Source organism: Neodiprion fabricii, chromosome 1, assembly GCF_021155785.1.
Source record: "Neodiprion fabricii isolate iyNeoFabr1 chromosome 1, iyNeoFabr1.1, whole genome shotgun sequence".
Classification (NCBI taxonomy): domain Eukaryota; kingdom Metazoa; phylum Arthropoda; class Insecta; order Hymenoptera; family Diprionidae; genus Neodiprion; species Neodiprion fabricii.
The window spans coordinates 1,634,857-1,657,850 of NC_060239.1; the positions used below are offsets into that span (position 1 = coordinate 1,634,857).

Here is a 22,994-nt window from a genome sequence, read left to right on the forward strand (position 1 = left end):
CGCGGTAGTTTTCCAATCTCGAATGCACCACGCCGATTTCGAAACGTCATCCGATTTTCGAATGAGTTTATATAAAATGCCCGCGTCGGTATACTCTCTCCAGAAATGCGGATGTACTTTCGTTACGTAATCACGTTGCATGACGACGAGGGCGATTAGCTTGATGGTACACCAGCTCGTAACCGCGATATCCAAGATGTCCGAAAGCTACACCGAAGTGCTTTCATAAATATTCGCGCGTATTGTACCAATACGGTTGTAGTAGATTACATTGCGATTATTATAACCGGTCCCCCCTTGCTGCTGTACCGCTATTCTGAAGGTCGGACGTTGAACATCACTTGGTTATATTATAATATGAATCGACGTCAGAAGACAGAAATTGGACTTTGGAACGCTGAATTAAATTATTCCAAATGAATCGTGGAGACAAAGAAAAAAAAAAAAATACAGAGAGAGAGAGAGAGAGGGATGTAAAAAAAGGGGAAAAAATAGGACCCGTTTATTTTGCTCTACATGTATTTGTTTGCCAACGGTCGTTTCGATACAATGAACCGTGGAGGTATAAGATACAGGTGCAAAGTACGTTTCAGCTTGATTAAAATAGAAAATTGCCAAAACGATTGAGACTTGAAATATATTACAAAATTTTCAAGCTCCCGCTCGCATGCGTGGAGAAACAACGGTATTTTTTAACCGATACTGCGCCATCATGACACGTAGGCATATTTTTGCATGCAATGTGTGTCACCAATTTCGTTGTAGCTCGTTTGATCGGTGATAGCATTGATCACAAACTTGGCGGCTGTTAGACCAGTGTAATTTCATTGACGAAATTCTTGCCGCAGCTTATTTCTTTTAATAGCGATTCACTGAGATTGTTGCCGTGTTTATCCGAACCGGTTACTCTGTACGGATTAATCGCCGATTACGGATCGCCGTCACTCCACATCGATAAATTAACTCCTGCGCAATCGAAACTATAATTCAAATAGCCACGCTTCCATTAGGTTTCATGGGTCGAATAAATTGGGCATTGAGCAAGGGATTTAGAGCGCCAACAACTGGCCATCGACTTTCCTACAATGACTTTCGGTGATAAGGCATATAATGAATAGTTTTCAAAGGTTGACGCATGGAACGAGCCATAGAAACGAGGCGTAAAGAAATACACGAGAATCATTCTATTTGCGTCTGTGCACAAACGACGTCGATCAAGGGAAACAAAATTTCCATCGTTACAACATTATAACGTGTTTTAATTAAAGAGTTTGTTTGAAGAGCACGCGTTTAAATATTCCCCCACAGCCCCATACTCCAAATGTATATAAAGCTCGATAATTAGAAATTAATAGTACCTGCAACACGTGAGTCTGTTACCAAATAAGTCTTCATCATCAATAATGTGTAATTAGGCGATAAGTACGTTACGCACGAAAATATCTCTTATATAAGGAAATCCATGCTCATCGAATTACAGCTGCGGTCGTCACACACTACAAGCTTTACGTTATACCATATTTATATTCTGAAAAAATTTTGCTATCGGAGGATAATTGATCGTGAGTGTTTGTTTAATATTGAATATATGTTTATAGAAAAAGCGGGGAAGTGTAAAATAATTAAGTAAGACATGGTTGAGGAAAACTTGCAAAATCATAAATTTTTATCTCACGATATCCTTCAATAACAATTCATGCCCACAATACATTCAGGTTTGGAAGAAACATTATCGTTACTCATCGCATTGTTTATGCTGATTCAACTTGAGAAGACGAACAGTAATTTTTCACCGTTTTGTTTTTTTTTCCACGTATTATTGATATACGGTTGGTAAACAACTTACCGATCAATGCAAACCTGTAGCTATACGCATAGACGCGCGGTGGGGTCTGGTAACCACCTTTCCCTCACAGATTACGCATGTTAATAATGATTTAACGCAAATCGCGCGGCTGTATATACACGATACCTGCGGCGCGTTGCACTTACACCTATAAACGAAGCAGCGCACACGAGGCCACGATCCTTCGGTGTATTTTATTAATTCCGATAAGACAAACGCAAGGAACGTGCGTTCGTCGACGGTTGTCAACCTGGTTTCTAGCTGGCGAAAAAATTAGCAAAATATCAAACGGGGCAATTCCTATGCTCACATAGGAACAGGTTGAAGCTGCAATCGCTTGGCGACAGGTCGGCAGAACCGGCGATCGGTTTCGCCGTACCTTTAGAGAGTCTTTCCTTTCCCCACTTTCGCTTCGCGACGAAGAAGAACAATATTGAGCATACGCAAGGCATGTGTTCGGGTTCGCCTTGCATCAGTTCGGTTAAGGCGCCACCGCATTGTGTACAATTCTCGAGTTTGCAACGAAGGTGGCTTTTTCCTTCAACTCTTTTACCTTCTCGTTTCCTGCGACCTTTGTGCGTACACGTTGTATCGATGGCTCATTTCTTCCCCGCACTTGATAAAACGATCATGACTGCAGCGGCAGTAATACCAGCGACGTTCGAGCGGCGCTTTCAGCACAAACCGGCTATCGCTCGGACATAGAGAGACGGGAATCGGCGGAATAAATCGCGAGATTTATAGACCAGTTAATACGCGAATTCGACGAAGTTAGTGAAATTTTCGCTCTTTATTCCCACGGTATGAGTAGCGGGATAAAAAACCGGATCCACTTAAGTGCCGGGGGGCGGTGATTTTTAATCAATTCCTCCTGTTTCTTTTCTTTCTTTCTCGCGCGCGTGTGTGTATGTGTTTTTCTTTTCTTTTTTAATTTATTTATATCTTTTCTCAAGTTCCGTTTGTCTCTTAATCGCTACTTATTGTGCCGATCATTGCTGGGGAAGAAAGAGGAGAAGGAGTAGAAGAGAGAAAAAGAATTAAAAAAAAAAATAAAATCACGAGAGATTTAGCAAAAAACATACGAGTACAGCCGCGCGGCTAGCCGAGAACCGGCTAGTTGACAACCCTGACATTAATTGGGCCTGAGGCTGAAGTTATTTCGCACACCTGAACATACATATTTTCTAAAGTTAGGAGAGTATCGCGATACCCACACGGCTATTAGTCCGCAGCAGTCAGAAGCGTTGAACCAATACGCAAAATCGAAACGGGTGAAATTTGTATGCCCCATCGGGTCCGCGTCGTATATCTGCAGCTTGAATGAGAACACGTCACATGACAAGGCTCGATGAGTTATTGGATATAGAGGCGGCGAGAAGAAGCAGAAGAGGAAAAAGAGGAACGGCTGGAGGATCGGCGCCTGCCCGAACAATTGCACACACTGGTACTCCAGCTAAAAGGAAATATCACTTCGCAGTTTACTGGCAAGACGAGATATACTCACCGCATATCACACCGCCAGAACTGGACGCGTAAATGGAGAATGCTAATGGTAAGTTCAACACTCAATCCGTCATTTAAGTCGTCCTAACATCTTCGAACACGAACGATAACGCGAGTTCAAATCCGTCGACAATTGTTTCATAATTTATTCTACGTACGGTTTGCAACTTTTTTCACTTCCTGATACTCGCAGCGAGCTTCTCGAGCAGGCCTTTCGGTAAAAGTTGACAGATCCGAATGGTACTCGATGAAAAGTGCATTTCGTAGAAAACATTCGATTTCCCTTACCTTTCGCGGTTCGATCGATCGTTTACCGATATACATTTTCTGTGTCTTTTTCACCCACGATTTGCGTTCACACACTCTAACCGCATGGCGGAACCGCAGACGAGTTCAACTGGGCGGTGCATTGTCCGATACTGAGGAATTAATTTGGAATATTTCGAATGGCCGGATTGCGGTTATTCGCGAATTATCCGTAAGTACGTGACGAAACCAGACACGTTCGTAAATTCTGTTATTTTTCAGAGCCCCAGCGGACGAGACGCGTGGAGTTGGAGGAGGCTTTGGCGCTCACAGGTGAGTTGTGCCATAACTCAGCAATCACTTTGGTCACGTATGTATAATGTATATACTTACGCCGTGTACAAAGACCAGCGTAATGTCACGGGGCCAGTCGTACACGCTCAGGCACACCCGGTGTATTATACATTGCGTTATACATGCATACATATGTATTCAAGGATTTGGGAAGTTCAATGCCGGCCTCGTTATCGTCTGCGCGATATGTCTTACCGCCTCGATCGTCGAAACAATGAGCACGGGGTTCATCTTGGCGGCTGCTCAATGCGACCTGCACATGACCTCGAGCCAGAAAGGAATCCTGACGGGTTCCACTTTCACAGGTAATTGGAAACGAAGGCGTAACACGTACGCACACGTCGAACGACCAAATTGATTCTTTAACCTCTGCGCGATATTCGCACGCGAAACGGTGGCGCTATCATTCCACCTGACTTGATGAGCTCGAGGCGCCAAATTCCGTTGCCACACGTGCGAACAGTTAGTAACATACGATGCTTGGAATCTCTGAATTCTCGATTCGTTTCTTTCAATTTTCGTTCGAATCACGGCGAGACACTTTTCCTCCTCTCACTCGGTTCCGAGTTCAAAGAGTTCTGAATCTTCGCCGAGGAAACTCGAGTTCCAATTCATCCGAACCGAAAGTTTGTTCAACACCGATAATCAGATGCAGAAACGAGGATGTTACAATTTTTCATAAAATGTCCGGTATTGACTCGTGGAAAAATGATAATTTCTGACCATGCTTGTCAGCTTTTGACGGTTGGTCGGTAAGAAACAACACGGGTTAAAAGTTGTAAATAAAAATTTCAGGTATGGTAGCTAGTGCCCACACCTGGGGTGTGATCGCTGACACGACAGGACGACGAAAAGTCTTGTTAGTATCTCTTTTCGGGGCGTGGGCATTCAGCTTCGCGTCGGCTTTCGCTTACAACTTTTGGCTCCTGGCATTCCTTCGACTGATGGTGGGTTTGCTGTGAGTAGAGTTTATTTATACTGTATTAGCTATCTTTGTTCTAGTTCGTGCCATACATGCGACGATGCGACAGTTATTAAACAATTATTTCTGACGCTCGCCTTTCAGGATATCCGGCTCTTCGGCTGCCGTATATTCTTACCTTGGAGAATTCTCTAGCGTCAAGTTCAGGTCCAAGTCAATCGCTTGGGCCTGCACAGCGTTTCCCTTCTCGATGTTGTTGATGCCAGGTAAAGTATACTGATTTAACGGAGACGCGGCGAAATGTCACAAGCCTCATAAATGTCCAAGGAAAAACAGACAGACCTTTACAATTTGTGTCTCACTCTCTGTTTTTGCGAATCACCGAAGGAGTCGGATGGGCGGTTCTACCACTGGACTTTGAGCTCGACATTTTGGGGCTATCATTCAGGTCATGGCGGCTGTTCGTCTTGATCCTCGGCTTACCAGGTTTGATATCATTTTTGGGCCTCCTAAGTTTTCCAGAGAGTCCAAAGTTCCTGGTGCTGATAGGTCGGCATAGAGATGCCGTCGACATCCTCCAGGACGTTTATCGTTCCAACGAAGGTTCAAAAACGGGCTCGAAGTATCCGGTGAGTGACAGTGTCACCCTTTGACGAGAGGTTACGACTTCCTTGTCCAAAGGTCGAATTATAAACCCTCGAAAATCTCACAGGTTTCCGAAATCATCGTTCCAGCGTCGATGAACATGGACCAAGACGTGATGGCCGAAAAATCGGGCGCTGTATTGAGGATCCTCAGAACAATGTGGGACCAAACGATACCCCTTTTCTTGCACCCCCACGGTTTCATCACCCTGCTCGTTTGCGCGATGCAGTTCGAGATATTCTTCAGGTACCAGCAATTCGCGACGCGATAATTTCCTCCCGTTTCATGTTCACGAGCGTCTCGAAATTCGTCAACTCGTTCACTTTTGGATTACAGCTTCAACGGCATGTACCTTTGGATGCCGGAGATCCTGAACCAGGTGGCACTTTACAACGACGAGAACCCGGGATTGTCAGCAACGATTTGCGACGCCTACGCCGTCAAGACACCGGAAGTCGCGGTAAATGTGACGGCGCATCATCACAACGGAAACGAGTGTCATCGTCACCTGGACACCAGCGTTTTCATTAACACGATGACCATCGCAGGCGTCAGTCTCGTGGTCTACTCCTCGGTCGGTTGCCTCGTCAGCGTAATGAGAAAAAAGACGATAATAAGTAAGCCGAGAAATCAAGTTATACTTTCTACGATGACGCTTCTTCAGCTCTTTAAGGTGGTGCCCTGATTGACTTCTACGTTGACGTATGTACCTCGAGAGATCCAAGTCCATGTACATGAAATGCGAAAAAAGAGCTCAACAACCCCATTCTATACGCAATTCTGGACAAAAACACTCAAATGCATTTTCGTTTGACGCAGAGATAAAGGAATGGCATGAATTTTACGAATTTACTTTCGCGATTTCGTAGAATCCGTGTCATTTCCTTATTTCAGCGTCAATCGAAAATGTGTCGGAGTGTTTTTCTTCAGCATTGCGTTTAAAATGGTTTTGTTAAGCTTTTTCCGCGTTTGAGATACGTGAACTTCGACATTTGGAGATATGTAAGTCATCGTCGAAATCGACCAGAGCACCCCCTTAACGAAACCTTCTTTCCCCGCTTTCAGTACTGTGCCAAACCATGAGCGGACTTGCTGGGATTGGTCTTCTCTTCGTCAACTTGACACCCCTTATATCAACGATGATAATCATCTACCACGTTATATCCGGTGTCTGCCTGAGCCTACTGACTTCAATCGTGGTCGACTTGTACCCAACGAATTTAAGGTTAGGCATGATAGAGCGAAGGTGATCGTTCGTGAATCACTTCAGGAATTCTATACACATGTTGTGTATCTCTTGCAGAACCATGGCGGTGTGCATCACCCTGGTATTGGGTAGAACGGGGGTCATCGCGGCTGGAAACTTGATCGCTCTTCTCATTGAGATTGACTGCTCGTTGACGATGAGCGTGATGGCCTGTGTTCCTCTCAGTGAGTAACTTTTCCTTGGTGTAATATTTAGGACCCGCTTTTACCCCATGAAACGACGAAACATTAACGAAGGAATACACTATTATTTTACAGCATGCGCTATTTTATGCTGCTTCGTGCCGAGGGAAGCCAGCGTCGTGACGACGAACGATTAACCCCGACGCTATTTGCTAATATTATATAATGGGGAACTGATGATCAATTAACGTATAAGTGACGTTGAATGAAATTGAGGTGGTCATGGAAGGACACATACACGCAGTTTTAATTATATGAACAATAAAAACTTTCAATTTGCTTCTATTTTACTACGTAATCCCGTCGGCCTCGTATAGAGATAACGCAAACCATTAGGTAATCAAAGGTGTCTATTAAAGTTACTAGTATATAATTTAATATATGATATATAGCATTACGTAGCGAAATATTGACGTGTCTGTATTATATGTAGCGATTTTCTGTGTATCGCAGTGTGAACTGTCTGGTTCGCTAGCTGTTTTTGGAAATATTATGCAAAATTATCAATTTCCGAGTTTTCTGATTATCTTGTTTTCGAGCGTGTACCAATTAAATTAGAATGTAATCTCAAGGTCGCCGTGACTCTTTATTCCAGGGAATTTGATCTTAAACCTTGTAAATAACTTGTAAGAATACCAGCTGCTACGCTATGAAGAAATTTGCAAAGCAAACTGAATTCATTCTTTTCTAAACGGATTTACATATCTTTTCCTCTACTCGTTAAAATGGGGAATTTTTGTACCGGTAATCTAAATTTCAGTAACCGTAATTATTTAACGTATTGTTAAAGACGCCATTATCAATCGAGTACACTGTAATTACAACATGAACTGTACCTTTCAGTACACGTGATACTTTACTTTAGTATTTAGCTGTAACCTATTATTTACGTTGAGATATTAATAAAAACAAAATATTCGTCATACTTTATTATCAACGTGTTAAGATAAGGTAGAAGTTTATGCTTATTCTGGATGAGTCGACTTGCCTTCTGCCGGGATTATTTTGTTCGAAATACTTCGAATACCACATGTGATTAGAAGTCTGAATATAATATGATATTGTAATTCATCTGGCGCGGGGTACATAAAGACTTCAATTAACATCGTATTTCAACGGCAACAACTGTTACAAGTGGTTTCTGTCGATTAAACAGATAAATGTTATTTTCACCAGCAGAATACATGGTTAGACACAGCGAAGAACCGTATAAAGCAATATTTAGCCGCAGGTACGTATAGTTGAATCGAATTAAAAAATTTTATCAGTGTCCAGAATGCTACGAATTTTCATTTCTTCAAGCAGAAAATCGTATAGTAACTTTACGTAGGTATTCGATCAGATTATAAGAAAGGATTTCGGAAAATTTAAAAAGACGTCAAGCATGAGCACGATATCCTTTAACTACTGAAATATAAGTATCAGTACCTTTAACTGATCACGAATATACAGCCTATCGGTAGTCTTCTAATTAGTGACAGGTTTTCCCGTGGCAACGGATAAATTCGAATAGAAATCTCGCGGAAATTGCTAGGAGGATAAGAACACCTGAGGGCTAGAATAATGATTATCCGGAGAAGCAAAAGATATTACCAAGTTCCAGTGACGTTTCGGCTCGAATTGCTTTACGCGTTCCTAGAAATTCTTGTAACTCCGTGACGCGAAACATTAAGAGCTGGGGAACTTTGCCTATACATCGAGGAAAAATGTCAGCATTATCGGTAACGCATCCTTAAATGTACCAAAGACGACGGTACGCTTGTCCGGCTTGCTCACTCGGTCAGTCAAGTCGACAAAGCTGCAGTGTTTTATAGTTTGCAAATTAGCGCTTCTGCACATCATCTGACAGAGTTTTTATCTCGCGATTCAAGCCGGTTTGTGCGTGCATGAATGACGTACCCTCTTCCAATTTTACACAGGTAAGTCTTGATTGCATTATTGTTTTACTCAGTTTTACAGAGGACAGACTTGACGACTTGTTTAAGTTAGGAGAGCCATTCCACTTCATTCGCGTCTGAATGCAAATAGTGGTCCCACTCGCGGACTAATAACTTCCAAAAATAGGTAGGTCCCTAACTTACTGCTTAATCATTGTTTCGGAAAACGCACTCCTCAAAGTTCGCCTATCCATTTCCAAACGTGACAAGAAACAATGAATTTCTCATTGTGATCGGGAAATTCGGAATGATCCGTTATCAGATTATTAACAAATTGTGTCACTAACTTCTCATGTTTTATGAAATTTATTTAGACCCTATGAGCAAGTGATAAAAACTTTCATACCGTGCTACGTCTGTATTCTTATTTCAATTCTCCTTTGGTTATAAAGTGCGAATAGAAATTCGGAACAGTATTTGAAAAGTTTTTCCCTTCAACTTGAGAATGACGTTTATTATTTTGTAATTGTTTGGAGAATTATATAGTGTCATTGAATTGCATCGTCGCTTTATCGCTTATGCTAGTAAAAGTTGCTTGTGCAAAAATCAGTTAAACGTGCAAGAGGGATTCGAAGTGCAGTGTACGCAGCGATTGTGACATCGTGCAAAGATGAACTGACGATTTGGTTTTCCCGGTGTAACGATACCCTGTTTACGATAGAATCCCAGATTCGCCGATGAACTGACGATACGGTTAATTTAATTATTTTAAAAGTGAACAAAGTGATCACTGTATCGCAAAATTCGTAATTTTTCTCACTACGTAAAGAAGGCTCGATTTTTCAAAGAAAATGCAGGAAAAATTCATCCGACGAGTTGCAGTCAATACATAAAGTTTTGCGATTGGGTGAGCAGATGTCTTGTGCAGCGAAATCTTTTTTTTTCGGTAGTAGTAATAAGTTTAATGTGACCAAAGATGCTTAATATCATAAAGTGATTCCTGGTGAGATGGTCACGAGTAAGACGTGAGCCACAGTGTAGTCCAATACAACGGAGTACATAAAAAAAACTACGTCGCGGGCCATTTCTTGCCTATGGCCATCTTACTCGGAATTAACCTATGTAAAGTTTTTCTATGAGAACCGGTATTCGAATTCGCGATAACAAACAGAAGAAACACACGTTTAACCAGTTGAATTAAACTTCTTTTTCCTTCACGGTTGCTTTTTCAGGGCCACACAATTTTCAGAATGATTAATAATAAGTTATTAGGGACGTTATCGAGAGCCAATCAATTTCAGATACGTTATAATCATACGTACTCGTATAGTTTGAATTTCATAAGATAACACATTTTTTCGCCAATTAGAACATTTCCATAAATATTGCTACGGCTGTAATCACTTCTCGTTTCATCTCAACAAAATTTGCTTTAACAATGTTAACAACACTGAGAATCAATCGTTCTTCTATACCGTCCTACCTCATTTTTATCATCATCACACCATATGCTGATGGAGCTAGCGAATAGGAAACGAATCGGAGTTTTCTACAGAAACTATTAACGATAACCACATAACGTATACTATATCGCATCTCGTCTGTTTATCACCGCTAAGAATAAAATAAATCAAAATGGTTTATACCCGATCCCCGGCGTCGCTAAATTTTATCCGTATGCAGCAATTTACAAAAAAATTATCACACGAAGTTAAAATAAGTGTACGCAGACAGTTCCGCGAATGTGAATGAATATTCATTAAAAATCCGACGAGGAAAACGGTTCGAAAAAATCCGTGTAGGAGCTCGACTATGCAGTTTATTCCAACTGCTCATCCTGTAGTTACTTGCGCGATTTAATTCCTCGAATTCGACGTGTGCTCTCAGCATATTTGTCTCTTTCAATCAGTTCCTAATAATCGGTTGAGCATGACTTGAATAAGCAATCGAGTTTCCTGTGACAATTTGAGGGAAAAATTACCGTGAAACGTTTTGTTGCGCATGCATTTACTTTTCGGTTATTACACGGTCGGGCAGCGAACAGATGCTCGATTTCGTGTCGAACTGTGTTCGTCTGGAGGTAAAATATACGAGGAGACTATGCAGAGAAAATATTGACACAGAGTGACTGGTTAAGTATGCATATATGCATTGAAACAACAAACATTGTTATAATCCTTTGGCAAATGAAAGTTAAGCAAGTCTAACACCCGCTAGGTATACATAAATTGCAGTAGCAAAGACACAGATCTCTTTATGTCAAAGCGGTTAAAAACGGCCACGCGGTCGATGAATTATCTGTGTTGTTGCTGGACAATGAGGAGAAACAATCAATCAACAGCGAAAACAATCACTGCTTTTCCTCGTTTCGCTTGCCGTTCAGTCGCATTAGAGTTTGAGAATCCGTATGCCTTTTATACAATTTAATGACCGAGACACGCGTTAAGTTACCGCGGGCAAGCAAGCGTTATGGGCTGGGTTGGTTGATGACCAAACCACTCCGTAAATATAACGCTTAGTTCAAGTTAATTTTCCCGGATATGAATGATTGGAATTTTGACACCGTTTTTCCTCTTAATTGCACTGGCTTTGATATAAAAATGGTCACTTATCTTTTGTTGTTAACTGTTGATTCGGGCTCTGTGGAACAGCTCTGCGTGCTCGGCGAGGACTGGATACGGCGTTAATTGACTGGTTGTTTAGTTTTTATTAGCTTGTAAACTGTGTTACTTTACTTGTGGGGTTTCAAAAGAAAATATAAATAATTGTGCTGGATGGATTAATTGAACGGATGCGTTAAAGGTAATTGATTGGTTTCCTCGTATAAGTTTTAAAACACAATTATTCGTTTATTTAATCTATGTTTATGAAGGTGATTAAAATGGTTTTAGTTATAAACAGTGGGAGAAAAAAAAAGTTTATATTTAAGTAACAGAACACGGAATTAACTTAGCGCTTGATGTATCGATTTCGTAAAAGACCTTTTACGGATATTTAACAGACTTTTTGACTTGATATGTTTGGATTACACAGGTCAACACGAATTTTGACTTTGATAAGAGGGTATGAAATTTCGATAGATTTATCGATAGTTGGATGAAAAAAATATATATGGAGTTTGTATATACGAGTCTGTTTGGTTAAAGGATTGTTCCGAAGAATTATCTAAACAGTAAGGTTATTGTTATGTTAGGGTGTTCATGTCCCGAAGTAGTAAAAAGTAATAAAGAGAGCATGCATTGCGTCGTTCATGGGAGTAAAAAACAAAAATCAATTGCGAGGAAAAATAATCGAGCCGGTCGATTAATTGCGTTTGAAAAATAACCGATCATACTTGATTAATCGGCAAAGATAATCGATTTAATGGAAAATTAGTATTTTTGGTCATTCTTACCAGGAAAGTTTACATACCGCATGTGAAATTGACGGCGGTACAGCCATCCACGTTTCGTTCAAGCATCTTTTCTTATTCGTGATGATGCACGTGTCGGACTCGTCCGACAACGTTTCTCGGTACTATAGGTATTAATATGGATATAATTGCACACGTAATTGAATAGTACTACTCGACGCATTACGCTCAAGGACTCTGATATATGAGAAGTGCAAGTGCATCGCAAATCTCTTGCGCATTTTCCTATTTCAGCTGTTCAGCAGTAACCGGATTTTCTGGTCCATTCATCGTCACGACATTGCATACGGACATAAACACAATAAAATATAGTTAACTGCAAGATGAACGGTTCGTTCAGGAAATGTTTTCCTTGTCATGTATCTTCTCAAGATTTAATTTATAACGAAGATCTGACACTAGACTCATTCGTAACATTTACAACTTGCTGACGTCGATTTTCAGAACTTTACGTACTCTCACGTTACGGGGATGATCCTAATAAATCCTTTTAAACATATGCGTATCTTCACTTGCTTGAAAGATAGTGACTTCTGTTTTTACTTGTACATGAAGCTAATCAACGTAATAAACGGCAAAAACAATAAGCTATAAAAGACTGTTGAATGTACAACCCACAGATAACGTACAATGAGAAAATTACTTGTCTTATTACGATTGGAAGTGTCGATGCTACGACGAGGTTAGAGTGTGGTGAACGCAGAGTGTGGTGTGATGTTAAAATAGTAGCCAAAGGTACGTTTAAAAGGCTGTTGCCTATCCAGATTAATCTTTACAGCAGCTTTCCTTTCAGTCCAATGATGTAGCGAATCATGGGATTGGTATAGCTTTCGTGGTTCTCGGAACAATTTACAAAAATAAAGCAACAGGCTAGAACATGAGCTGGATAACGTAGTATTGTTTACCATAACGAACACCGAAAATAAACGGCGAACAAAAAATTTAACATAGTGATATACTTACGTTCAACTATTCAAAGGAATTTAATTGAAAATGAGTAGACCCATTTGATCCAGTGGGCAAGAAGATTACACAACTCTGCGTAAAAATTTTTCGTCCGTTTCCTAAAATTTATTTTATGATTTTTCTTTTCATTATGCTCCAAAATAAAGGAAAAGTACCCATGTTCCATATAAAGTTTGCTTTTGTAGTAGTTTTGATAATAATACATTCTTTTCAGTTATCGTAGAAATATTGAATATTTCTGGTACATTTAAAAATACCACAAAAAAAAAGGTTGTAACAGTTTTAAAGCAGTAGTCTCTGGATTTTTAAGGAATAATGGATTTTTAAGGAATAACAAAGATGAAAATTACCAAGTTCTAGTTGAAAATATGTCAAAAAACTTTATAACCATGGGTTGCGGAATGTCTCTAAAAGTACATATGCTGCATGCTCGTTTAGATAAATTTGAAAACAACACGGAGAACGTTTTCATCAAGATATTATGAACTTCGAACAACGTTATTGGGGCCAATGCAACGAAAACATGATGGGTGACTACATTTGGGGTTTAGTGAAAAAAAGTACTTACGAACATGAAAGAAAAAGTAATAGGGTTCACTTTCAAACTTTTTTCCACTATTTTGTAATTTGATATGATAGTAAAAGTTGACAAAAATTACATATAAATATATTTGTTTCGAGTTATGAATAAATAAAAATTTTAACCATGGATGTTCTAAAATACTCTTCAACCGTTCTCCTGGATAGAAAAGCAAACTTTTTCAGGGCATATATATTTTTTTTCACCCAACTAACGATAAATCTATCGAAATTTCATACCCTCTTATCAAAGTCAAAATTCGTGCTGACCTGTGTTATACAAGACGATACGCCGCTAGCTGGCTGTACGGTTAGATGAAGAGTGCGGAAGAAGGAGGGAGTCCGTCTTTGCTTTTATTATCTCGCAGTCAGTCAGATGGACGAAGTAGTTCAAACACTTATTTCAAATTTGGTGCTGTTGACACATGTGGCAATTGACGCTTTGCCGAACGTTACTATTCTGGCACACACTCGAGGAAACGATGTATCAGGTCATTGTACATAAATGTAACGATAATAATTTTAAATGTAAAAATTTAGTGTTTATTAATATATGTAACGTTAATATGCAATGATGATATTCTCAACATGTTTAGTCTATTCGTTCCAGCCAAAACGTCCCTTTCTTTGCTCTCGTCTATTCACGAGAGCATCCTCTTAAGATTTTGTTTATATTCCCATCTTCCAATACGAATACCCTTAAGTACAGTCTATACGCCAAGTCTACCTCTTTCGTAAATAACTATAATAATACAGTAAAGATGCTGATTAGGTATTGGTTTATTCAGGGTGGACCAATAGCCAAGAACTCAATCCATACAATTCTTCTCTTTGCTTGCAACGTGTAAAGGTTTGTACACAATACGTCAGTATTTCTCTCCGAATCTTCATTAATCACGCTAAATTAAATCGATTTGCGGAAGTGTTAAATTTGGACCACCTGTCATTTTATTCACGCAGACAGCTGATTAACAAGCCGAAGACTTTTGGTATGACATTCAGTCACTTATCTTTTGACATCTGGTAACTACTGAATGTACTCGTAAATCGGGAGATCAAGAGAAATTGGTAATTGTTTCCATTTTTTTTAAGTTACCAGATTCTGGTGAATATATAGAATAACAACGACAAAATTGATTAGTAACAAGTTTCCCGTATTTTGATTGAAAAATCCCAAACAAGAACTTAATTATCAAATATAAAATAGTGTATCGACGAAGAGTATGTCTAAGAAATACGTGTGACTGCTACTGTTCGCGAATAGCAATTAGAAACAAACTAAGCTTACAATCATAGACTATCGAACGTTATAAAACACATACCTTCATGGATTTTTATAGTATTACATTTTTTAATTAACAACAAAGTAAAAGGCATGTTTATTACAGCGGCGATGAGGGCCATTAAGGAAAAGAAGATGCAGTTTTTATCGCCACGCTACCGTTCGAGTACTCATAAAACAAACACGCAATGGCATATTCGCACGTATATTTTTTTCTAATTTCAGATAAACAACAATGTCTCAGCCTAAGCAAGAGCACGATTTGGAACCAGCGCGAGAGATGTTTACTATGACGATTGTAAACGACGCGTTGCCTTCCGATATTGCCAATGGTAAGTTTTAATTCATCGACGTACCGATACTCATCCATATGCGGATTAACCCTTTGAGGGGTATGCGTAAAAAAAACCAATCATCGAAGTCAAAGTGGTCCGAGGGGTTTTTGGGATCGTTGATTACGAATCTGAGGTTAGATTTGTTAAATTCGAAACGGCGGGAAAAATGTTTAAAATACAACCGACTGATGCCAAATTTGATATGCGGGGGTTTTTGAAGTCGCTGATTACGAATTTGACATGAGATATGCAACATTCAAGATGGTGGAAAAGAAATGGAATATGGCATTTATTCCCGTTCTCAGCGTGACTCAGAACTAACGACGTGGACGTGGGAAGAAACAAGTTCCTTTTTTGTTTTTCTTTTTTTTTTGGTTTTTTATGATTTCTCATTTTACCACTCAAATGGAAAAAACACAATTAAATATTTCTTTTTGGAAAAAACCGGCGTGTCAAAAAATTTGTAAAAAATATATATGATAGTACTAACCACAGAAAAAGTTTATGAAAATTTTCAGAGCTCTAGCTCTTTCCGTTTACCAATGGCCGATTTTATCCGGAAGAAATTGATTTTTTTAATTGACTGTCGATAAGAATCAAAAAAAATAAATGAAAAATAAGTCAGTTGGTCTTATTTTTCATAATGGTTACATTATTTAAGAACCTAAAAGTTTGAAAATGCCTTAGTACAGGTTAAAGCCACCAACCATCGAAGAAAAAAAAAAAAAAAACAAAAAAAAAAAAAATGAAAATACAATAGGTGGAAAGTATAATTCTCACTGCCCCTCAACGGGTTAACAAAGAGTTAAGCAACAGTCGCTCGTGAGGAACCCAATCGAATGATAAAAAATAATCTATTATTCTCCCCTCAGCAAACAAGGAATCGAAGCAACCAGCGGACTTCGAGGCAGCAATCGAGGCTACTGGTATGGATAGAAGTTTTTGCCTTTATTCAAGGGCATTAGATGGACAGGCAATTTGCCAATGACAGTTTATCCGTTATTTTTCTCAGAATATGGACTCTACAACTACCTACTTCTCGTAGCCATATTCCCTGCAGGATGGGCAAACGTTTTTGACACAACTACAATATCGTATATTCTACCATCGGCAGAGTGCGATCTTCACTTATCGTTAAACGAAAAAGGGGTGCTCAACGCCATTATTTACTCAGGTGGGATGACGATATGTATGGCTGAATAAATGGTTGACTGATAGAACTGAAAAATGTTTGACACCTGCATAATCTTTTCATCAGGAATGATCACCTCCGCTTTTCTGTGGGGATTTTTAGCCGACACAAAGGGACGACGGTCTCTGCTTATATTCGGATATCTAGCAGATTCTATTTGTAATATTCTGAGCAGCATGTCACAGAATTTTTTGACAATGCTGGTCTTTAAATTCTTCAGCGGATTCGTGTGAGTATAATCAAGGATGTTAAAAATTGGACCATGAGATACTTTACTTTTGCGAGCATTGACCAAATATCTGATTTTCCCTTTGAATTTCCATCTAATTCAGAATAAGCGGTCCTCTTGCAATCAGTACGACCTACCTGGCGGAGTTTCACAGCACGAAATACAGATCGGCGACATTGTTCTGGACAGCGCTCTTTTCGGCAATGGGAAACGTCGCAATGCCAGGTGAGTTTCCGCCGATGACATCGTCCCAAAAAGCCTGTAAAACCAAGGCTGATAGAGAAATTTGATTCAGCTCTGGCGTGGGCGATAATTCCCCAATCCTGGACGTTGACGTTCTTCGATGGTGCTTTCGTCTTCAACTCCTGGCGCATATTCATTTTCGTGTGCAGCATGCCGGCATTCATGGCGTTCGCGGCGCTGCTCTATTTTCCGGAGAGTCCCAAGTACCTAATGACTCAGGGTCGGAACGACGAGGCGATGGCGGTCTTCCAAAGGATGTACGCGATGAACACTGGAAATCCACCGGAACTATTTCCCGTAATGTCGATCTTACTTCACCGCTAGCTAGCGTTAATCCGTTCTTACCTAACTTTGGTCTCCAATTCAAAGATAAAATCGCTCTCCTTGGAAGGCCAGAAGAAGAAGATCGAACCCTCGGCCGGTCGCACTACCGTGTCCGTCTGGCAAAATGTTCGCGGCGGGTTCGGACAGATCAGACCGCTTTTCGTGAAGCCCTATCTGGGCCAGTTCCTCCTCATCCTAGCACTTCAGTTTGGGAGCATCTTGAGGTAAGTCAACGGCGTTCACATTGACTGAACACGTTAAGCTGAGCTTAATTATTACATCAAGGTGTTCCACAATTGTACAGTTTGAACACCGTGAGATTATGGATGCCGCAACTTTTGACCTTGATGGAAACGTACGATTACAAAAGTCACGATTCTGCTACTTTGTGCGACATGATCAGTGTGCCTAGTGTTTCAAACGCTACCTCAGACCACGGCTTCAACTCTACGACAACGATTGACGACTGCCTTGTGGTAAGTCTGACGATAGATATCAGCTGAAGAATCGATGATACAATTAGACAAATTTTCCAGCCATTCGTACCCAGTAAGGTTTACATCAATTCCATGATCATCTCGGCAACTACGGTTCTAGGCTTCGTGGTTGCCGGTACTCTGGTCAATCTCATGGGAAAAAAGAATCTGTTGCGTGAGTATTATTTTCAACGTGAAATTAAACACGAATCTTATGCGACCTTGTAATTCTTCCTTCGCAGTGTTAGCCTTCGCATTGCCAGCGGTAGGCATATTTGGATTGAATTGGTCGCCGAGTTCCAACATTACTTTAGGTATCATCGCGATCTACATTGCGTTGACAAGCCTTTCCACAACCACAATCATCACTTTCTGTGTCGATCTGATGCCAACCTCTCTCAGGTTGGTATTGACCTTTCTTCCTAACGCAACACTGACAATAAATGTCGATGCCGACTGGCCGAATCTGTATATTCTTCACAGAGCTACTGCAGTATATTGTTTCTTTTCCAGGACAATGGCCGTGGGTCTGACCATGTCGATTGGACGGAGTGGCGCGATGATCGGGAACGTTGTTTTTCCAATTCTCTTGGTGACAGGTTGCTTCGCGCCCTTCATTTTTGTTGGCGGATTCCTAATCTGTAAGTATAATTGTGCGAATGAAATAAAAGATGGCAACAAAATAATCACTGTTCAAGTGTATTAAGGCTCTTTATTTACAATCATACGGTGCTTTGTTTCAGTCTGCTTTGTGTTGACAATATTCGTACCGAAACCACCGGCCAAGCTTCTGTGAGGACTCGAAAGATTTATCTAATCCTATTTAGATTAATTTACCAGTGAATAGTTTTAAGTTTCGTCAGTAGTTAATCGGCTGTGTGTGTGTGTGTGTGTGTGTGTGTGTGTGTGTGTGTGTGTGTGTGTGTGTGTGTGTAATTTGAATTGAGGTTTCGTTCACGCTTCGTCTGTGAGTGCGTTTTATCAAGAAAGACTCGAGTGATTTTCCGTCCTGTGGACAGGTTTTTGTGTACGTAAGTTACGTAAGCATGTGTTATCACGACTGTACGTCAATGACGTAAAGAAATCTTTCTGGATATCCAGTGAAACTAAAGTTGCACGTTTTTTTTTTTTGCAAAATTCCCATAGTCGTCATCGCAGGCTATCGTTACACACTTGGAATATATGTATAATGTCAGTAACTATCAGTGATATTGAAAATATTACTACAAATCACCGAGGTGTAATAAAACAAAGTTATTTTTCAATATGAATTTTCACCTTCATTTTTCAGGATACCTCTAACTGATATCTCATAAAAATAAATTTCTAAAAGGGTAATTGGCACTTGAACGTTACCTCTTCACTTCGTAGTTCCTTACTAATGCAGAATCAGACTATCACGATTTCACTATTGAAGGTATAAATTTTAACTGCTCGTGTACTGTAACCAACATCAACATACTTGTCAGCGGCAACTTATTCGAGTATATGTTTGAAAATATTTACGCGGTGACTGAAATGAGACTGTATAAGCAAATAAAATGAGTAGCATAAACTGTGTCTCTTGTAAAATTAGTGCTGCTATCATGACCTCGCATATATCTAATATAATGGTATATCTGGTACAATTTTTGCCAACCGTGTTGTGCGTCGAATATTTGCCACCTTATCTCGCGCAGTTCAACTGGGACAAGATGACTGAGAAGAACGAAGGTACCAAACGGTGCCAGTCTGAAAAAGTTCAGGAGGTGTTTACGATATCATTTCACACTGAGGAATCCCAGCCTGCCTCGGTAATCGGTGAGCTTAATTAATGTAGTCATTACCGTTGGACATAAATATCGTCTAGTAAATAACCAAATTCTAACGAAACGATCGTATCCGTTTTTCTCTCCTGTTGTCTTGCGTCCCTTCTTTCTAGTAATGAACGAAAAATCTGCTGAAACCGAATCACCTCTCCTTTTGAATTTGCGTTTTCAGTGCCCGATGAATCGGAGTCACCGCGTGACTTTGAAGAGGCCATTGAAGCTACCGGTTCGTATTCACGATAAGAATCTCGTAACTTATTCTGTCGGGCTTATCACGCACGTTGATTTAGGCTATGGACTCTATAATGTTCTACTACTGTTGGCGGCTCTACCTGGAGCCTGGGCGAATTTGTTTGACACAACGGCAATTTCCTACGTTCTTCCGACAGCCGAGTGTGATCTGGAGATGACGTTGTTCCAGAAGGGGCTGCTTAATGCTGCCATTTATGCTGGTAATTTGCAGCAGTAATCGGCATGTGATAAAAAATGGGTATTCGAAATGAAGAGTTGTAAATTCAAAGTTTTCTTTAGTCGTCTCGGTATAAAGACGGGTTAATAATTCTTTACTGTAAAAATCGCAATTCTTTAGGCATGTTCACCGCGGCATTTCCATGGGGAGTTTTAGCCGATACGAAAGGTCGAAAGACTCTACTTATGATTGGCTACTTCGCCGATTGCATTTGCAATGTTCTGAGCAGCATGTCACAGAGCTTTTACGTTATACTGGCTTTTAAGTTCTTCAGCGGATGTATGTGAGTAGAATAAGAAATTCTTCCGTTTTCACATATGTTTTTTTAAGCGTGAATCAATAGAAACGGTTGAATGTTTATATTTTTTAACTTGTCGCTGTTCAGCATGAGCGGACCCTTCGCGGTGAATATGACATACCTGGCGGAATTCCACGGCGTCAAGTATAGGTCAAAGGTGTTGCTATGGGCTCGTCTCTTTCCTTCTTTAGGGAGCATAGTGCTTCCAGGTGAATGTTAATATCATTGTACACGTTGCGCTTTTGGCGTTCCAACCAAACGAGAAGAATGAATATGTTTGTTCAGAAATCGATGAATTCTTTCTTAGGATTAGCATGGATGATACTGCCTCAGTCTTGGTCATTCTCGCTGTTTGACGGAGTATTTGTGTACAATTCTTGGCGCATCTTTATTTTGATCTGCAGTCTGCCAGCGTTCCTGGGATTCCTGGCATTGATCTTTTTCCCAGAAAGTCCGAGGTTCCTAATGTCCCAGGGACGAAATGACGAGGCGATGAAGGTTTTCAAAAAAATGTACTCCATGAATACTGGAAAACCTCCGGAAACGTTTCCGGTAATATAGATAATTTTGTAGTCAATGGCCTGCCATTGTCGATACTTATCCAACTTTTGGCAACCGTCCAATTTTTATCCCCACAGGTAAAAGAACTTTATCTAGAGGCTCAGAAGAAACAAGTGGAACGCACTTCAATTAAAAGTAGCGTGTCTGTTTGGGAAAAGACTCGAAGCGGTTGGAGTCAAATCAAACCCCTCTTCCACAAGCCGTATCTCAGCCAGTTTGTCCTGATGACGACCATCCAATTCGGAGGCCTGCTGGGGTAAGTAATTAACGCTACGGTCACAATACTTGTGCGCAATATTTACTTGTCATTTTCGATGCAGCATGAATACATTGCGTCTTTGGATGCCTCAGTTGTTCACATTGATGGAAAATTTCAATTACGAAAATCGCGATGCCAGCTTGGGTCCCGCTACTTTGTGCGAAATGCTAACCTCACCCGAGCCTTTGAACACCACGGATTCTGACGAGTGGAACTCTACGATAGTAAACGCCTGCGTTGCGGTAAGTTAACCAAAGCAAGTTATAATCCATCGAACTTTTACTTTTACTTTTACTTTTACGCCGCATTCTTGACTGTATTTTTTAAATGAAAATTGTCAGGTACCGATTCACAGTAGAGTTTACATAAACTCTATAATTATAGCAGTCACCACCGTGTTAGGTTGCACACTTGCCGGAAGCTTGGTTAATCTAGTTGGGAAGAAGAATCTGCTACGTGAGTTCAGAAACTGATATGTCAGCCCAATTAATTCAAACTCAATGAAATTTTGCCGGACACATCATATATTTTTCATTCTAGTGCTGGTTTACGTAGCTCCAGCAGCTTGCAGCTTTTCTTTAAACTGGTCGCCAAATTCCAATGTTACGTTAGCAATTTTCTCGATCTACCTGATGTTCACTAGCATCGCCGTCACTTCTATCATTAGTTTTACGGTTGATTTGATGCCTACGTCTCTCAGGTTTGTTTAAATATGGTTTAAAAGTAGATTGTTGAGTGGGATTGCAGTAATTAGCTCTTCTTGTGAGAGCTAAAACCTGCAATTTCAACTAAACTCTGATAAACAAGTTTACGCACATTTTACGTTCGCTTAAATCCACTTTCAGAGCAACTGCTGTGAGTTTGACAATGTCCATTGGTCGCATCGGTTCTATGATCGGAAATCTCCTGTTTCCACTACTTCTGAGTACAGGCTGCATGGTCCCATTCATATTCGTCGGAGGATTTCTACTCGGTGAGTAGAACCTTTGGGAACATACCCGAGTTGACAATCCATTGCAACGAATCTTGATGCTAAATTCCACGATGTTCTGTGTGTTCACAGTTTGCTTCGTACTCTCTATATTCATCCCAAAACCACCTGAAAAGTTAATGTGAAATCTGAAATAGGATTTTCGCTTCACAAACACAAGAGAGCTTCATCTGATTTCTATTTCATCATTCATGCGAACGACACTGTCGTTCTCACCGGACAGTAGTGTTAAATTTAAGTAAGTATAGCGTATAAGTGTATTATTAACTAGTGATACATTTGAAATTCATTATACAGAAGCGGGCGACCAGCACGCCTGGTAGTCATAGACACTAAAGATAGAATTACACCTTAAGACGACTTGTATTACGTATTTATAAAAACCATAAACACTCGAGAAGCTGGGAGTAAAATTATTTATCCTGACTGCCGATGGAGTGGATCGTAGATCACTACTCGGCTCGGACTACGCAGAGTTTTGCAGCCGCAGAACAGTCAATTTCAATCTCTAGGGCGTTGAAATCCGAAGAGTTCAGAGGATTCCTCGTTTTGCGGGCATTGGCCTTAACGTACATGTCATGAAAATATGCTCGCGCAAGCGCGATGGTCTGGTCGACTCTGACTGACTAAGCATTTCGGTAGAGTAGCAACGAAATGGGTCTACATGCAGATTGGAGTACGAGTTTAGCATTTATACGTAAAGTTTACGCCCACCGCTCTAGTTGTTT

The 22,994-nt window shown here is 40.3% G+C and overlaps 3 protein-coding genes across 4 annotated transcripts; all 3 read left to right on the forward strand.

Annotated features, from left to right (window-relative positions):
• The first annotated feature begins 2,880 nt into the window (after positions 1-2,880).
• On the forward strand, positions 2,881-7,536 carry LOC124179804 (synaptic vesicle glycoprotein 2A-like). The gene is made up of 11 exons (XM_046564569.1): positions 2,881-3,398; positions 3,878-3,928; positions 4,093-4,254; positions 4,745-4,907; positions 5,016-5,137; positions 5,259-5,500; positions 5,584-5,762; positions 5,853-6,133; positions 6,582-6,741; positions 6,820-6,947; positions 7,041-7,536. Exons 1-11 carry the CDS (start codon positions 3,383-3,385, stop codon positions 7,100-7,102), a joined length of 1,566 nt encoding a protein of 521 aa, XP_046420525.1. The 5' UTR covers positions 2,881-3,382; the 3' UTR covers positions 7,103-7,536.
• A 1,195-nt stretch (positions 7,537-8,731) lies between these two features.
• LOC124179770 (synaptic vesicle glycoprotein 2A-like) lies at positions 8,732-19,145 on the forward strand. 2 transcript variants are annotated; one of them, XM_046564498.1, is made up of 13 exons: positions 8,732-8,884; positions 15,307-15,413; positions 16,289-16,342; positions 16,429-16,590; positions 16,675-16,837; positions 16,941-17,062; positions 17,133-17,377; positions 17,450-17,628; positions 17,709-17,880; positions 17,941-18,055; positions 18,123-18,282; positions 18,394-18,521; positions 18,624-19,145. In XM_046564498.1, exons 2-13 carry the CDS (start codon positions 15,317-15,319, stop codon positions 18,674-18,676), a joined length of 1,650 nt encoding a protein of 549 aa, XP_046420454.1. In that variant the 5' UTR covers positions 8,732-8,884; positions 15,307-15,316; the 3' UTR covers positions 18,677-19,145. The 2 variants fall into 2 exon arrangements, with proteins under 2 accessions (XP_046420454.1, XP_046420463.1); XM_046564507.1 differs by lacking the exon at positions 8,732-8,884 and adding an exon at positions 8,916-9,029.
• A 138-nt stretch (positions 19,146-19,283) lies between these two features.
• On the forward strand, positions 19,284-22,660 carry LOC124179710 (synaptic vesicle glycoprotein 2B-like). The gene is made up of 12 exons (XM_046564391.1): positions 19,284-19,680; positions 19,861-19,914; positions 19,979-20,140; positions 20,278-20,440; positions 20,543-20,664; positions 20,763-21,007; positions 21,094-21,272; positions 21,337-21,517; positions 21,617-21,731; positions 21,816-21,975; positions 22,121-22,248; positions 22,339-22,660. The coding sequence occupies exons 1-12, from the start codon at positions 19,422-19,424 to the stop codon at positions 22,389-22,391; spliced, it is 1,821 nt and encodes a 606-aa protein (XP_046420347.1). The 5' UTR covers positions 19,284-19,421; the 3' UTR covers positions 22,392-22,660.
• Positions 22,661-22,994: the final 334 nt, after the last annotated feature.

Bases quoted from the DNA above. Each gene is read 5' to 3' on its own strand.
- LOC124179804 (XM_046564569.1), top strand. The intron at 3,929-4,092 runs GTGAGTTGTGCC...TATGTATTCAAG, and splicing joins GGAGGCTTTGGCGCTCACAG to GATTTGGGAAGTTCAATGCC. The intron at 6,134-6,581 runs GTAAGCCGAGAA...CCCCGCTTTCAG, and splicing joins GAGAAAAAAGACGATAATAA to TACTGTGCCAAACCATGAGC.
- LOC124179710 (XM_046564391.1), top strand. From the start codon at position 19,422: ATGAGTAGCATAAACTGTGTCTCTTGTAAAATTAGTGCTGCTATCATG. The intron at 20,441-20,542 runs GTGAGTAGAATA...GTCGCTGTTCAG, and splicing joins AAGTTCTTCAGCGGATGTAT to CATGAGCGGACCCTTCGCGG. The intron at 21,976-22,120 runs GTTTGTTTAAAT...ATCCACTTTCAG, and splicing joins TTGATGCCTACGTCTCTCAG to AGCAACTGCTGTGAGTTTGA.
- LOC124179770 (XM_046564498.1), top strand. From the start codon at position 15,317: ATGTCTCAGCCTAAGCAAGAGCACGATTTGGAACCAGCGCGAGAGATG. The intron at 16,591-16,674 runs GTGGGATGACGA...TCTTTTCATCAG, and splicing joins CAACGCCATTATTTACTCAG to GAATGATCACCTCCGCTTTT. The intron at 17,881-17,940 runs GTAAGTCTGACG...CAAATTTTCCAG, and splicing joins CGATTGACGACTGCCTTGTG to CCATTCGTACCCAGTAAGGT.